This window comes from Takifugu flavidus, chromosome 22, assembly GCF_003711565.1.
Source record: "Takifugu flavidus isolate HTHZ2018 chromosome 22, ASM371156v2, whole genome shotgun sequence".
In the NCBI taxonomy this organism is placed as follows: Eukaryota; Metazoa; Chordata; class Actinopteri; order Tetraodontiformes; family Tetraodontidae; genus Takifugu; species Takifugu flavidus.
In genome coordinates this window covers 9,175,916-9,188,283 of record NC_079541.1, presented here as the reverse complement: position 1 = coordinate 9,188,283, position 12,368 = coordinate 9,175,916, and the positions used below count along the sequence as shown (strand labels likewise).

The window sequence follows — 12,368 nt, the reverse complement described above, 5'->3', positions numbered from 1 at the left end:
TAATGCCTTCAACAGCTGTTGCGAGATGTCGACCGTGAACAGGCTCAATGTTGGAGTCGCGGGTCAACTCTGCTTCACGTTACACACAGCAACCTGCACTGTGGCAGCAAAGGTCAGATTTCACTGATCCAGGTCACTGCAGGATGGAGGTCTAACTCCCCCAAAGGTCTGAGCCTGACGCAACAGCTCTGTGTTCAGCTCTGGTGCAGCTTTTGTCTCTTCTTCATGTGCATTCACTTTAATTGTCAAGTGGATTCTTGCCCAACGTGATTGATCCAGCGAGCGACCAGGGTCACAAGGCCAGTCTTAAGGCCTTGGCTACACAATGTTGCATTTCTGACAGCTGAAAACTTGTTTAAAATAAGAACAACTGGAGGCAAAGAGGACCAAAATCAAAGCTTGGGGGCACTGTTTCATTTCTGGTGATGTCACAGAAGACAAGGGGCCACGTATTCTTCCTGACTGTGAGGAATGACCCTCAGGTTTTTCATTTAAGGCCCCTCATGACTGCTAATGTGGCCTTCAGCTTGGACTCCCATTATCTGCCCACTGAGTGCTCTTTTATTTTATCTGCTCTATCTTTTGTTTGGTCTTCAGCCTCCTACCACGTTACAACAACAAGCCCTTTATCACTAATGAAAATCAGAACTTGAGGCAAGACAGACGGGACAATAGACATGTTGTTGAGTGAGACATGAGCTCACTAGCAGGCGTGTTTATCCCCATAAACTGGTTTTGTGCCATATGAAATTTCTCCATGTTGTTAATGCTCCATTGCAGGTATGCAAAGAGCCGCTGTGGAGTGGAGTTGAAGGTGAATCCCCATTTAACTGACCGGTTTTCCTACATTTGTCTGTGTTAATGAAATTGTGTTTCATCCAGGAAGTTCTTGATTTCCTCAGAGGTGGTCATCTTTGCTCAACATTCAGAGTGGTGATCCTCACTCAAAATCAACCAATCAATCAAATTTAGAGGCCAAAATGCCTCAGAGGGCTTTGTGAGACAAACAACTCGTCAAACCTCAAAGAATTCACCATGGACAGCCTGTGTGAGGAGTAGATTGTGATGTTATTTCTTGTGTAGTTTTTCTGCCCCCCCTTCTATTCATCTATAGGTATTGCCACCTTCATAGTTGTATGCTGACCTACTGACCTCCGACCCCACTGACCCACTCAACTGACCCACCGGCAGTTTATTATAAATAATATAATTAATGTATTTCTATGATCTCTGCCTATTCTCTCCTCTACCTGTCCTCCTCCCCCTTCTCCTCTCTCTCTACCCAGCCGGCCATCAGCAGGAGGGTCCCCCTACATGAGCCTGGTCCTGCTCAAGGTTTCTTCCTGTTAAAGGGGAGTTTTTCTTTGCCACTGTTGCTTGTTGGGGGTTAGGATTCTGTAAAGCGCCAAGAAACAATTTTGATTGTAACAGACGCTATATAAAGATTGATTGATTGATTGATTGATTGATTGATTGATTGATTGATTGATGATTGATTGATTGATGATTGATTGATGATGATTGATTGATTGATTGATTGATTGATTGATTGATTGATTGATTGATTGATTGATTGATTATTATAAAATCTAGGAAGCTACACTGGACTAATGTGGTCTCTGTTCCTGGTTCTAGTCAGCACACAAGCAGCTGCATTCTGGTTCAGCTGGAGAGACTTTAATGACTTCTTCGGCTTCACTTTGGGACAGGACGTTACTAATTGTAGCGACACTGTGCAGGTGATTAAAGGTGGACCTTGAGACATGATTATTAGTGTATGAAGACAGATCCTGAGAGAAGACACCCAGGTTCCTTCCAGTAGTCCTGGGGGCAGCTTAATGCCACTCAGCAAGGCTTTATCAGTAGAGAACATGTTCCTCACGTGTTTTAGGCATAGTGTGAGAACTTTGATTTTATCTGAGGCAGCCTGTAGCTTCAGGAGTCCATGTGGTTACCCTCACATAAAGGCTAACAGTTTGCCAGCTCATATTTCTGCCTGCTGCACATGACAGACTGATCACTTGGGATGGAGGGTGGTATGCCAGACTCCAGAGGCTCCTTATAGCAGGGACACCTGTACAAACAGGTCCTTGAGAATCAAAGTGCACTGCACTAACTGGTGAACAAGCGGCTCAGCTTTCACAATGACCGCACCAGCCTCCTATCTGCAGGAAGAAAAGGAGAGGACGGTGTGTCATAATTGGGAAAAACTGGGAGGAGACCAGGAGGTGGATATCAAGTTGGGACGTTTCCCATCCCCCACAGGTAAAGAGACAGGTGTGTTCTGTTTATATCCAAGCAGCTGATGACCTCCTGCTTTCTGTGAAGACAGAATTAGCTGTTCACATTCGCAGAAACCAGCAAAGTAAAAATGTCAGAGCTCTGAGACGCTGTTGACACAGCAGGTGAGCATGCAGGTAGAGGCTCTGTGACGTGCGCTTTTCTCAGTAACCACCAGTCGTTAACAAACAAAGGACGGCTGCCACACTGGAAGTGGAAAACTCCACCCTCTGGTATTCCAGAGGTATACCGGAGGTGCCCAGTTTTCCTATCCCACCAGGTAGACATCACTTTCACCTGGGATCTCCGGTTCCTTGAAGGAAGTGTTTTCTGCCTGGTAGGACAGAAGACCTGACTCCACTGTGGCCCCCGAGGACTGGATTTGGGCACCCCGAAGTTCCTCCTATGCTGATGGACAGAGAAGAAATGAACAGCGACGGCTTTTTCCATAATTCAGATAAGAAATTTCATCCACAACAACCTAATCTGGTACAGCATAATCTTCATCCTTCCAAAGCATTAAACTGGAAGCTTTGCTCTCAGTATATGAACGAAGCTTGTGATCAGATAAGAGACCCTTTTTAACACCAATTTCAAACAGAGTCAGTTTGTTCCCACTTACTTTCATTTCTCTCACAGACGGATTCAAGCTCATTTGAGCTAAATTCCAAGAGTCAGTCATAACTCATGCACCTGTTGTCTCTTGACTCCAGCGAAACATTAATGTGAACTTAACAACATGAGTGAGTTAAGTCGTTACAAATATCTAGAAGAGATTCTGATCTAGAAACATTAGAAGGTGAACTAGGACCCATTTCAGCCAGGATCATGTCCCTTCAGGCCCGTTAGTCTCCACTTCCTTCCCAGCTAATGGGACTCTTTAAACACTATGTCTTCACTTATGCCGTCACTTCAGAGATCAAGTGGTTTAGGTGAGGTTGTCAAGAGACAAAGAGCTCATTGTTCAGAGCGGTCCTTTAGATCCAGGCTCAACAGGAGGACCCCTTGCGGTAGGAGCAGAAGCAGGCAGGTTTGGGGTGCTGAAGGGTGGGTCTGCATGTTAGCTTTTTAACTCCTTTACATTCACTTCTTACAGTGTTGACAACTCGGGTGAATCAACCAGCATTGACCACGGACGGGTGGTTTTGGTAATGGCGCAACCATTTCAGCCTTGAGCTCCAATGGATCCTCGTAAAAGTGTACTCCATAATACAGACCCTCTGAAGAGGTCTGGGAGAGGTGGTGGAAGAGGAGCTGTCACTGAAGCTTGAAAGACAAGGCGGGGGTCTTCTTCACGTGACGCATGCAGAAGCAGGGTGGTACACAGACGTGACACAACTACAACAGTTAAGATGCATCAGTCATACCTCCCTCCCTCCCTCCTACAGACACCTTTTTATCACGTAACACCTGATAATAAACATGTATGCTGATGACTCAGGGATTTTATTCTGCGGGGGTTTGGGCAGAGACAACAGATAGAGAACACGTCATCTCCAGTAACGGAACAACGGTTCAACACTCCACAAAACAACCTCAGTAATGAAGAAAACCTGGGGAAGGATCTGTCTTCAATCAATCAATCAATCAATCAATCAATCAATCAATCAATCAACCAATCAATCAATCAATCAATCAATCAATCAATCAATCAATCTTTGTTTATACAGCGTCTTTTACAATCAAAATTGTTTCAAGGTGCTTTCCAGAATCCCAGGGCCTAACCCCAGACAAGCAACAGTGGCAAGGAAAAACTCCCCTTTAACAGGAGGAAACCTTGAGCAGGACCAGGCTCATGTCGGGGGACCCTCCTGCTGATGGCCGGCTGGGTAGAGAGAGAGGAGAGGGGGGAGGAGGACAGGTAGAGGAGAGAATAGGCAGAGATCATAGAAATACATTAATTAAGGAGAGGAGAGGAGAGGAGAGGAGAGGAAACCATGACCCAGTGGGGTGACAGAGGCCTGTCAGGTGATCATATTTCCGGACCCCGGCAGCCTTGGCCTATAGCAGCATAGCTAAGATGTGAACCTAATGATTAGACGACCCCCTTAGTATGATAATTTGTCTGTCTATAATAGTAACTGGAACTACAGAATTAGTGACAATAAGCTTTTTCAAAGAGGTAGGTTTTAAGCCTAATCTTAAAAGTAGCGATGGAGTCAGCTTCCCGTACCTGGACAGGGAGCTGGTTCCATAGCAGGGGGCCCTGGTAGCTAAATGCCCCCCATTCTACTCCTAGAAACTCTGGGGACCACAAGTAGACCAGCATGTCTTCCGAACTCTTACCTAAAACTCAGTCTTCACCTCTCCACCTCTGACCTGGACCGCCTGACCTCTACAGCTGCTGTGAGTCTGATGCTTCCTGCAAACCTGATTTAAGAGCATGAGGTCTTTAAGTTGGTTTCAACACTAGCTGCATGTTTGGGCTACTTACACTTCCTGTTAGCTGCAGCAGCAGTTAGCCTGAGTCATTCAGCATGTCATCATGGTCCTGCTGTAGACCAAATGGTTAGTCTCCTTGTCCTGGTTAAAAGCATAACAGTCGAACTCTGGTTGTAAAATATGTTACAGTGAAACATTGCCTCCAAAAACAGTGAATAGTACATTAATGACAAGTCACAAATGGCTACTAGACTTTTAAATATGCAAGTATGTCTTCAGTTGGACTTACTCGGCTCAACACATTGATCCACTCTTATAAAAAAAAAATAGTCCAATTTAAATAAGGCCTGTGACAAAAAAGCAGCTTGAATTAATGTTGAGTTTAAATTTGCTGACTGAGTTAAAGCCACAACTACAGCCAGAGGAGCTCACACCTTTCAAAACCACCACAGTTAAGGTTAACTGATCCATAACTAAAGATTAGGACTTCAGAAACATCTATAAAAACATCTGTTATCAGCTTGCTCACACATGTTCTGTGACCATCACTGACAGACCATCAGTTGCACTGAGAGTACTGGAATGAAAACCAGCTCTGACTGGGAGGGTTATATTCGTCCTGACACAGTGATGAGACTCTGACTCAAGGTTGGTCTTTGTTGGACCTAGGCCAGCCAGATTAGGCTGGCCTTGTCTTACCTGCTGAATACGTTCAGCAGGCTTTGGCGGACACATTGTCCTTCAGGTTTTAATGATGTCTCCATGGAGACAAGCACATACTTTCAATAAAAGGACACAACATCACTTTGATGTAGGAGAGCCGAGCAGCAGCCTGCAGACAGACGAGAGCTTGAACATACATGTCAGTCACCTCTTCCACTTAGAAGTGGGAAGAAGAGACTGAAGAGAGTGACTGCAGGTCCTGGGTAAATGAGCCGCTCTAAGAAGCCCACTGTTGCATTCATCTGAGGAGGGGGCAGGTGCAGAGGTGGAGCGACGAGGGGCCCCAGCACGTGTTCCGTCATCTCTCCCAGGCACTTGGGACCACCACAGTAACAGGACACACGACCGCAGCTAATCCCACCTCTGCTTCTGTATTTAGAGCTGAGAGAAAGAAAAGAAGGCGGAGGTGCCGCAACACGGTCTCTGGCTTAAGTGTTCCCTCTCTGGGTGTGACAAACACAGGCTGGAGATCAGGCTGTGGGATCAGTGTTGATCTGAACTGATAATTATGATGAGACCACACAGTGAGAGAAAGCAGCTCTGAGGGGAGGGACTACCGCGGGCCAGTCTAGGACTGGATTCTGTGCGGTTTCCAGAAGCTCCATATTCTCACGTTTGCCACTTGTCAGTGTTCAGTCTGTGGATTGTTATTTTTAGTCCAAGATTCTGCTCAGGTAGAGGAAAGAACCCACATGGGCCACTGACGTCCTGCAGGAGGAATGAGCTTCAGCTCCTCCAGCTTTGTTATTTTTCTGCCATTTTCAGGTCTTTCAAATCATTTTAGGTTTCTTATAAAACAAGAAGCGTTACATAACCTTGGGATTATCCTTGGACAGAACCAATAAATGAACACAAAGAAAAAAGTCAGAAAAGTTCAATCCTGAAATTCCTGCAGAGATGAGATGATTTCCGCCATAGAGCTAAAGAAGCCACAAGACTGATCAGATACCACACTGATGTGCTGAAATGCTGTAAATACGGATGTCAAGCTCAGAATCAATTGGATGCCGAGCCAACTGCTGGTGGGATCTTCCACTCATGATTAACGTGACGGTCTGACCAGTGCCTGGCCCAGTAACCACCAAGATCCATTGTTTGGATTCCTCCTGTACCAGAGCTACAGTCAGGAAGCTGCCAGGGTGTCTCTGATTGTGATGAAGCTATGGAGGATCTGCAGGACCATTTAAGGGCTACAGCGTGCGGGTGGACCAAACATTTCATACCTTTTCGATTTGATCACAGCAACGGCCCTGACCCAGTACTGGTTTTAGAGTCCACCTAAGCTGTTGGTGAAGGTCAGATCTGATCAGGCAGATTCCTTCCTGATAGCTGACGCGAATGAGGGAAAATTCCACTTTGGTTGATTCAGCTCTAATGATCGATGACATTTGGGTTGGTGGTTTGATGTGACAGAGCAGTTCAATAAGATTTCAATCAATCAATTAATCAATCAATCAATCAATCTTTATTTATATAGCGTCTGTTACAATTTCTTGTTGGTTAACCTTCTTTTTCGTTCCCACCCTCACCTCCTGAGGCCAGAGGTCCTAAAGGCTGAGCTGACAATGGCAACACCTGACTTGTGACTGACATCCTCAGTCTGTTAGCACGGCAGCGCCACAGTATTTTCACATTAACAGAGGCACTTTTGATGGAAGTGCACCTCTGACCCGCAGTCTTCTGACCCCTAACGCTATTTAGACACTAGGATATTCTTTGTGTTGTGGTTCTGGCTGGGGATTGAAAATACTCTTCCTCAGGTTTCACATCGGGGGGTTTCCTGCATTATGTATGGTGGAGGAGGACATATGGACGGCCTGATGTTGCACAGGAGAAGAGAGAACAGCTGCACCACTGGGGATCCTTCAACGTTATATCAGCTGGGCCGGATAAGGCTCGGTGGCCTGACTTTGGGTCAATTCTTCTTTATTTATACAGCGTCTGTTACACTCACAATTGTCTCTAGACGCTTTACAAAAAACCTGACCTCCAACAAGCAGGAAAAACTGCTTTTTAACAGGATGAAACCTTAAGCAGGTCCTTCTTCAGCAGACAGCTTTACTGGACCACTCATTTCTGTCATCATGTCCACTATTTCTGTTGTAGGCAAAAATAAAATACATTTGCGCTCACAATGACCTTTGACCCCTACTCACTGACTCGTAACAGCGACACCTTCACAACAAAAGCCCAGTTTTCCATCAGTTGCCTGTGCTAAATGAAGCCATTGGTCCCCAGAGTTTCTAGGGGTAGAATGGGGGGCCAAGCATTTAGCTACCAGGCCCCCCTGCTGTGGAACCAGCTCCCTGTCCAGGTACGGGAAGCTGACTCCATCTCTACTTTTAAGATCAGACTTAAAACCTTCCTCTTTGAAAAAGCATATTGTCAATAATTCTGTAGTTCCAGTTATTATCCTAGATATAATTATCATATTTAGAGGGTCGTCTAATTATTAGCTTAATATCTTATTTATGCTGCTAGAGGCTGAGGCTGTCGGGGTCCTCCTCCTCTCCTCTCCTCTCCTCTCCTCTCCTCTCCTCTCCTCTCCTCTCCTCTCCGAGTAGATCAGTAATGATGTTATTTCTTGTGTCGTTTCTCTGCTGCCCCACTCTCTGTATCCATCTACAGGTATAGCCGCCTTTATAGCTGTATGCTGACCTGCCGACCTCCGACCCTGCTGACCCAATCAACTCTTACACCAGCAGCTTGTGTTAATGTATTTCTATGATCTATGCCTATTCTCTCTTTTACCTGTCCTCCCCCTTCTTTACCCAGCTGGCCATCAGCAGGTTAGTCCCCCGAAATGAGTCGGGTCCTGCTCAACGTTTCTTCCTGTTAAAGGGGAATTTTTCCTTTTCCTGTTGTTTGTTGGGGGTCTGTAAAGCGCCTAGAAACAATTTTGATTGTAACAGACGCTATATAAATCTAGATAGATAGATAGATAGATAGATAGATAGATAGATAGATAGATAGATAGATAGATAGATAGACAGACAGACAGACAGACAGACAGACAGACAGACAGACAGACAGACAGACTGACTGACTGACTGACTGACTGACTGACTGACTGACTGACTGACTGATGACTGACTGACTGACTGACTGACTGACTGATTGATTGATTGATTGATTGATTGGATGGCTTTGGAAATCTGTTATAGACGTTTTTTTCCTGGGATAACTGGAAGGTTCTCAGTCCAAGCCCCACTGCAGAAAAAACTTCAGAGGTGTTCTGGCAGCAGAGGGAGGTGCCAGGACACCCTCAGGGCACCACTGAGGTACCCCCAAATGCTCACAGAGGGCCCTGCTATGAGCTGGTGACTCATTCTCCTGCCTGTGAGTGGATACTGACCTGGTAACCACTGAACCACTGGTTACCCTCTTTTTAGGGTTACAGTCATATTTAAATGAGTAATATCTCATTTTGATGCAAACCAGGATTTATACGTTCCATCAAAAGCTCACTGTAAAGTGAAGCGGCGCTTGATTCTGGTGTGAGTTTTGACCTTTTTTCACAGATCAACTCACTTTACTAGCACAATTTTAATAATGAGGATTCTTTCTTTTCTGGGAAAGAATCTTGTGTGGATAACATGAACGCATGTTTGGAGAACCTTCACGAAATACAGACGTGAGGCCAATTAGACACATTAAAGTGGAAGAGACTCAGCATTTATTGTTCAGGGATCATTTGGGAGGGACGCTCCCATCCTGAGCCAGTACGAACATCCGGCCAGGCCTCAGTCTAAACATCAGTGTGTTGATGACAAGATGTCACCGAGAAGTTTTTGGGGCCTGTCTGACAAATGGAAACACCTGAAGAACGGTGACATTTCCGTCGGGTAGAGATTCTGTCAGAGAATTTGCTTTTGTAGCAGAGACCAGGCAGCGATATCATCGTATGAAAAGGCAAATCCTGACCAACTCTTACACTGGAAATGTTTCTCTTGGCACCTCCACTGAACAGACTGTCTGGTTGAGAGTGAAGCACAGTCATAAATCAGTAGGTATCTCTGCGGATTTTCTCCTCCATCCAGTTGTCGTGCCAACGTTGGATATGCTAGGCTATTTAAGGACTATCTGACATCTTGGGAAATATTAGTCTCTGCTTGACCTGGGCCAGAAGAGCCTTTTTATAACTATCTGATTCTTCAAGGCAGACTGCTTTTGCAATAAAAGCTGGTTCTTTAGTCCAAAAGCTGGTTCTCATCAATTAAATCATCATGGCTCCCGTCTTGTTCCTGAAGATTTGTAGCTAAATTGACTGAACGAACTAAGCTATTCTAACCATTTGGTAAGTTCATTGGTGCTTTTAGCTACAGGCAAATATTTTTATTTTTATTTTACACCTCCCCGAATTAGCAGAACTATTGTGCTTGCAAGAAGTGATGTTCCAGCTCTAGTCTTTATGCTAGTTCCTATGCTAAGCTAAAGAGCTGCTTCGTGGGCAGCAGGAGTGAGAGGGAGGAGCTGGTTGGCACGGCCACAATCTGGCTGATTTTTGGTCAAATGTTTCACGATGGCATCCAGGCAAATGAAGACAGGAACCCTGAAGGTGAGCTGTGAATCCTCCACAGATCTTTATTATTCCGATCATCACAATTTTGAGGCAAACAATTTGGCCTGATCAACAAAAGCATCTTAACCTACTGACCCATGTCTTTCCATCTCCCTTCCCCTACGTACTCTTTCCATCCTTCTTTGACTTTATCTTGACCATCTGATCCCAACCAATAAGCAAGATGTTACATAAAGTTGCTGAATCATCTTGCACTGACCATTTCTGTCCCAGAACCACTTTGTCCCATATCTTCAGCCTCCAAAAACCTTCTCTGATTTTTCTTCTCTTCTCCCTCATCCTGCCTGCTCTAGCTATGTGAGCACTGACCTCCCCCAACTAATGCTCCATAACTAATGTTTCCTGCTCCTTTTCCGGCTCAACATGTCTCACTACTCACATTACTTGTTGCAAACCTACCATCTGTAATTGGATGGAAACGAATTCCTGCGACTGCAGCAAATGTGCTAAAATGTCCCGATCCTCCGTCAAGAAAGGAATGCCTGAAAATAAGCCCTGTTGTCCGACCCAAAAGGATCCAACTGCTATGGGAAAGTCATGTCTTTCCCATAGCATTCTCCTTCTTTCCCGCCTCCTCCGTCTGCTTGTTTATAACCTCCCCAAAATCTGACAGTGCTGCATCATTGTAGAAAAAACATTACAATAGAATTTAGAATATAAAAATGTAAATTGATCATTAGCTCCAAATATAGTCTAAAATGCTTAAATATTGTAATAATAGTAAACATGATTGAACGCACTACCTCGAACTTCAGAAAAATCAGCAATTCTTACACACAACACACTGATTCTCATGTGAGATGCGTGTTTGTCGGGGTTTTTTTTGCTTCCCTTCTTTTGGGGGGCTGAGGGAAGCGCTTCTCTCCGGAATGCTGTGTCTCTGCGCGTGTGCGAGGATAGAGTGGTGAATTAAATAGCTGCCGAAGAGGACAGTAACACAAAACACTGACGGAATATATGCACACGCACATAAATACAAGTTTTCTCCATGAAGTTGAGTTCTGTACAAAGGTCCACGGGTCCCTTCGTCCCGCCCACATTTCACACCATTGTCTCTTTCCTCTTCCCTAAGGAATACAGAGATTTCTTGTCCTTTTTGGTTTTGTGTGAGGCGGGTGAGGAAAGCACAGGTGACAGCGAGGTGGGGGGTGTGGTGGTTGCGGAGGGGCTGGGTGTCACGCTGCTGCACGGTGAGGCGGGAGCTGACTGAGAGGTCTGCCGGGGCTGGTTCTCATCTGATTCCTCCATGTGGGTGATGGCGGAGACAGATGACGGCCGACGTTTGTAATGGGTGTTCCTGGCTGAGGGGGAGGGGGGCTCCGTGAGGGGCCGGTGGACGGAGATGGCGCTGCGGAGGCAGTTGAGCCACTGCTGTTTGTGGAAAATGTCGTTCACCTGCAGTGTGTGCGACTGGGCCTGACCCGGGTCCTGTGACCTCACACGGAAAATGTTCTTGGCTGCAGATGGAGAACCAAAAAAGAGACAATCACTCAACGGTTGCGGCCATAGCGCTTCTAAAAAATCTGCTTGCTTTTGCCACTTCGCTCATGTTTCTGCAGGATGGAGACTCACCTTTGTCTGCGTTGGTGAAGGCGCCTCTGAAAGAACCCCCCATTCTGACATCACCATCTTGGAGGTCTTCCAGTACAAGATGCTGCACTGGGATGGGCTGTCGGTAAACCTGGAAGCAGTGGCGTTCATTCCTGGTGACGTGGCGGGTCAGGACCAACAGCTCAGTGAACAAGAACACGTGCAGCTTCTGATAGGAGGCAAAAGGAGAACGACTAATGAATGAAACTGTATCCTCTCAGTTTCACATTACTGTGTGTGTGTGTGTGTGTGTGGGTGTGTGTGTGTGTGGTGTGTGTGTGTGTGTTGTCCTCACCGTGCCACTCTTGTTGCGGAGTTCACCATGACACAGGAGGCTCTTGCACTGGTCAATGCGAGCATCTCTCTGCCTGTCATCCAAATACTCCAGCTGCTCGATGTAGTACTGGCACTCAGACTCTCCCTTCTTCATGTTGATGTCAGAAAGTACACCCTGGATGATGGTGATCTGTACACACAAGTGCTGCGATTTAGCATAGGCATCTACAACAATGGCTGGCCTGTTCAGAAGAACCTTGTGACTCACTGCTTCCTCCAAACTCTTGGTGTCAGGGTGGTCTGCTGGTGTGTGCTTCAGGATCTCTTTGAGAAGCAGAGGATATTTAACCAGGCGGGAGCGAGGGATGTCCAGAAAGCTCCACAGGTCCAGCTTCCTGCTGAAGGGGGACTCTAGGCAGCGCTGCAGGAAGTCCTGCACTCGTGGATCCTGCTTCTTCTGGTCCAGCAGTGCCTTGGCTGCCAGCTGTTTGCTGCAATAGTCCTTGTAGGCATTGAGCCGTGGCAGCTGGATGGG

The 12,368-nt window shown here is 46.0% G+C and overlaps 1 protein-coding gene and 1 long non-coding RNA gene across 4 annotated transcripts in view; one reads left to right on the top strand and one right to left on the bottom strand.

Annotated features, from left to right (window-relative positions):
* The first annotated feature begins 1,600 nt into the window (after positions 1 to 1,600).
* On the top strand, positions 1,601 to 3,716 carry LOC130519424 (uncharacterized). The gene is made up of 2 exons (XR_008948306.1): positions 1,601 to 2,769; positions 3,377 to 3,716. It is a non-coding gene; the product is annotated as an uncharacterized LOC130519424 (long non-coding RNA).
* Positions 3,717 to 9,944: 6,228 nt separating this feature from the next.
* The window catches only part of net1 (neuroepithelial cell transforming 1), a 40,833-nt gene continuing 38,409 nt past the window's right edge, over positions 9,945 to 12,368 (bottom strand). For all 3 annotated transcript variants that reach the window (XM_057022859.1, XM_057022857.1, XM_057022858.1), the window contains 4 exons: positions 12,102 to 12,359; positions 11,853 to 12,023; positions 11,540 to 11,726; positions 9,945 to 11,424 (listed from right to left, as the gene is read on the bottom strand). In XM_057022859.1, the coding sequence (XP_056878839.1) occupies positions 11,009 to 11,424; positions 11,540 to 11,726; positions 11,853 to 12,023; positions 12,102 to 12,359 (1,032 nt within the window). In that variant the 3' untranslated portion in view covers positions 9,945 to 11,008. The remainder of the gene's footprint in view (positions 11,425 to 11,539; positions 11,727 to 11,852; positions 12,024 to 12,101; positions 12,360 to 12,368) is intronic.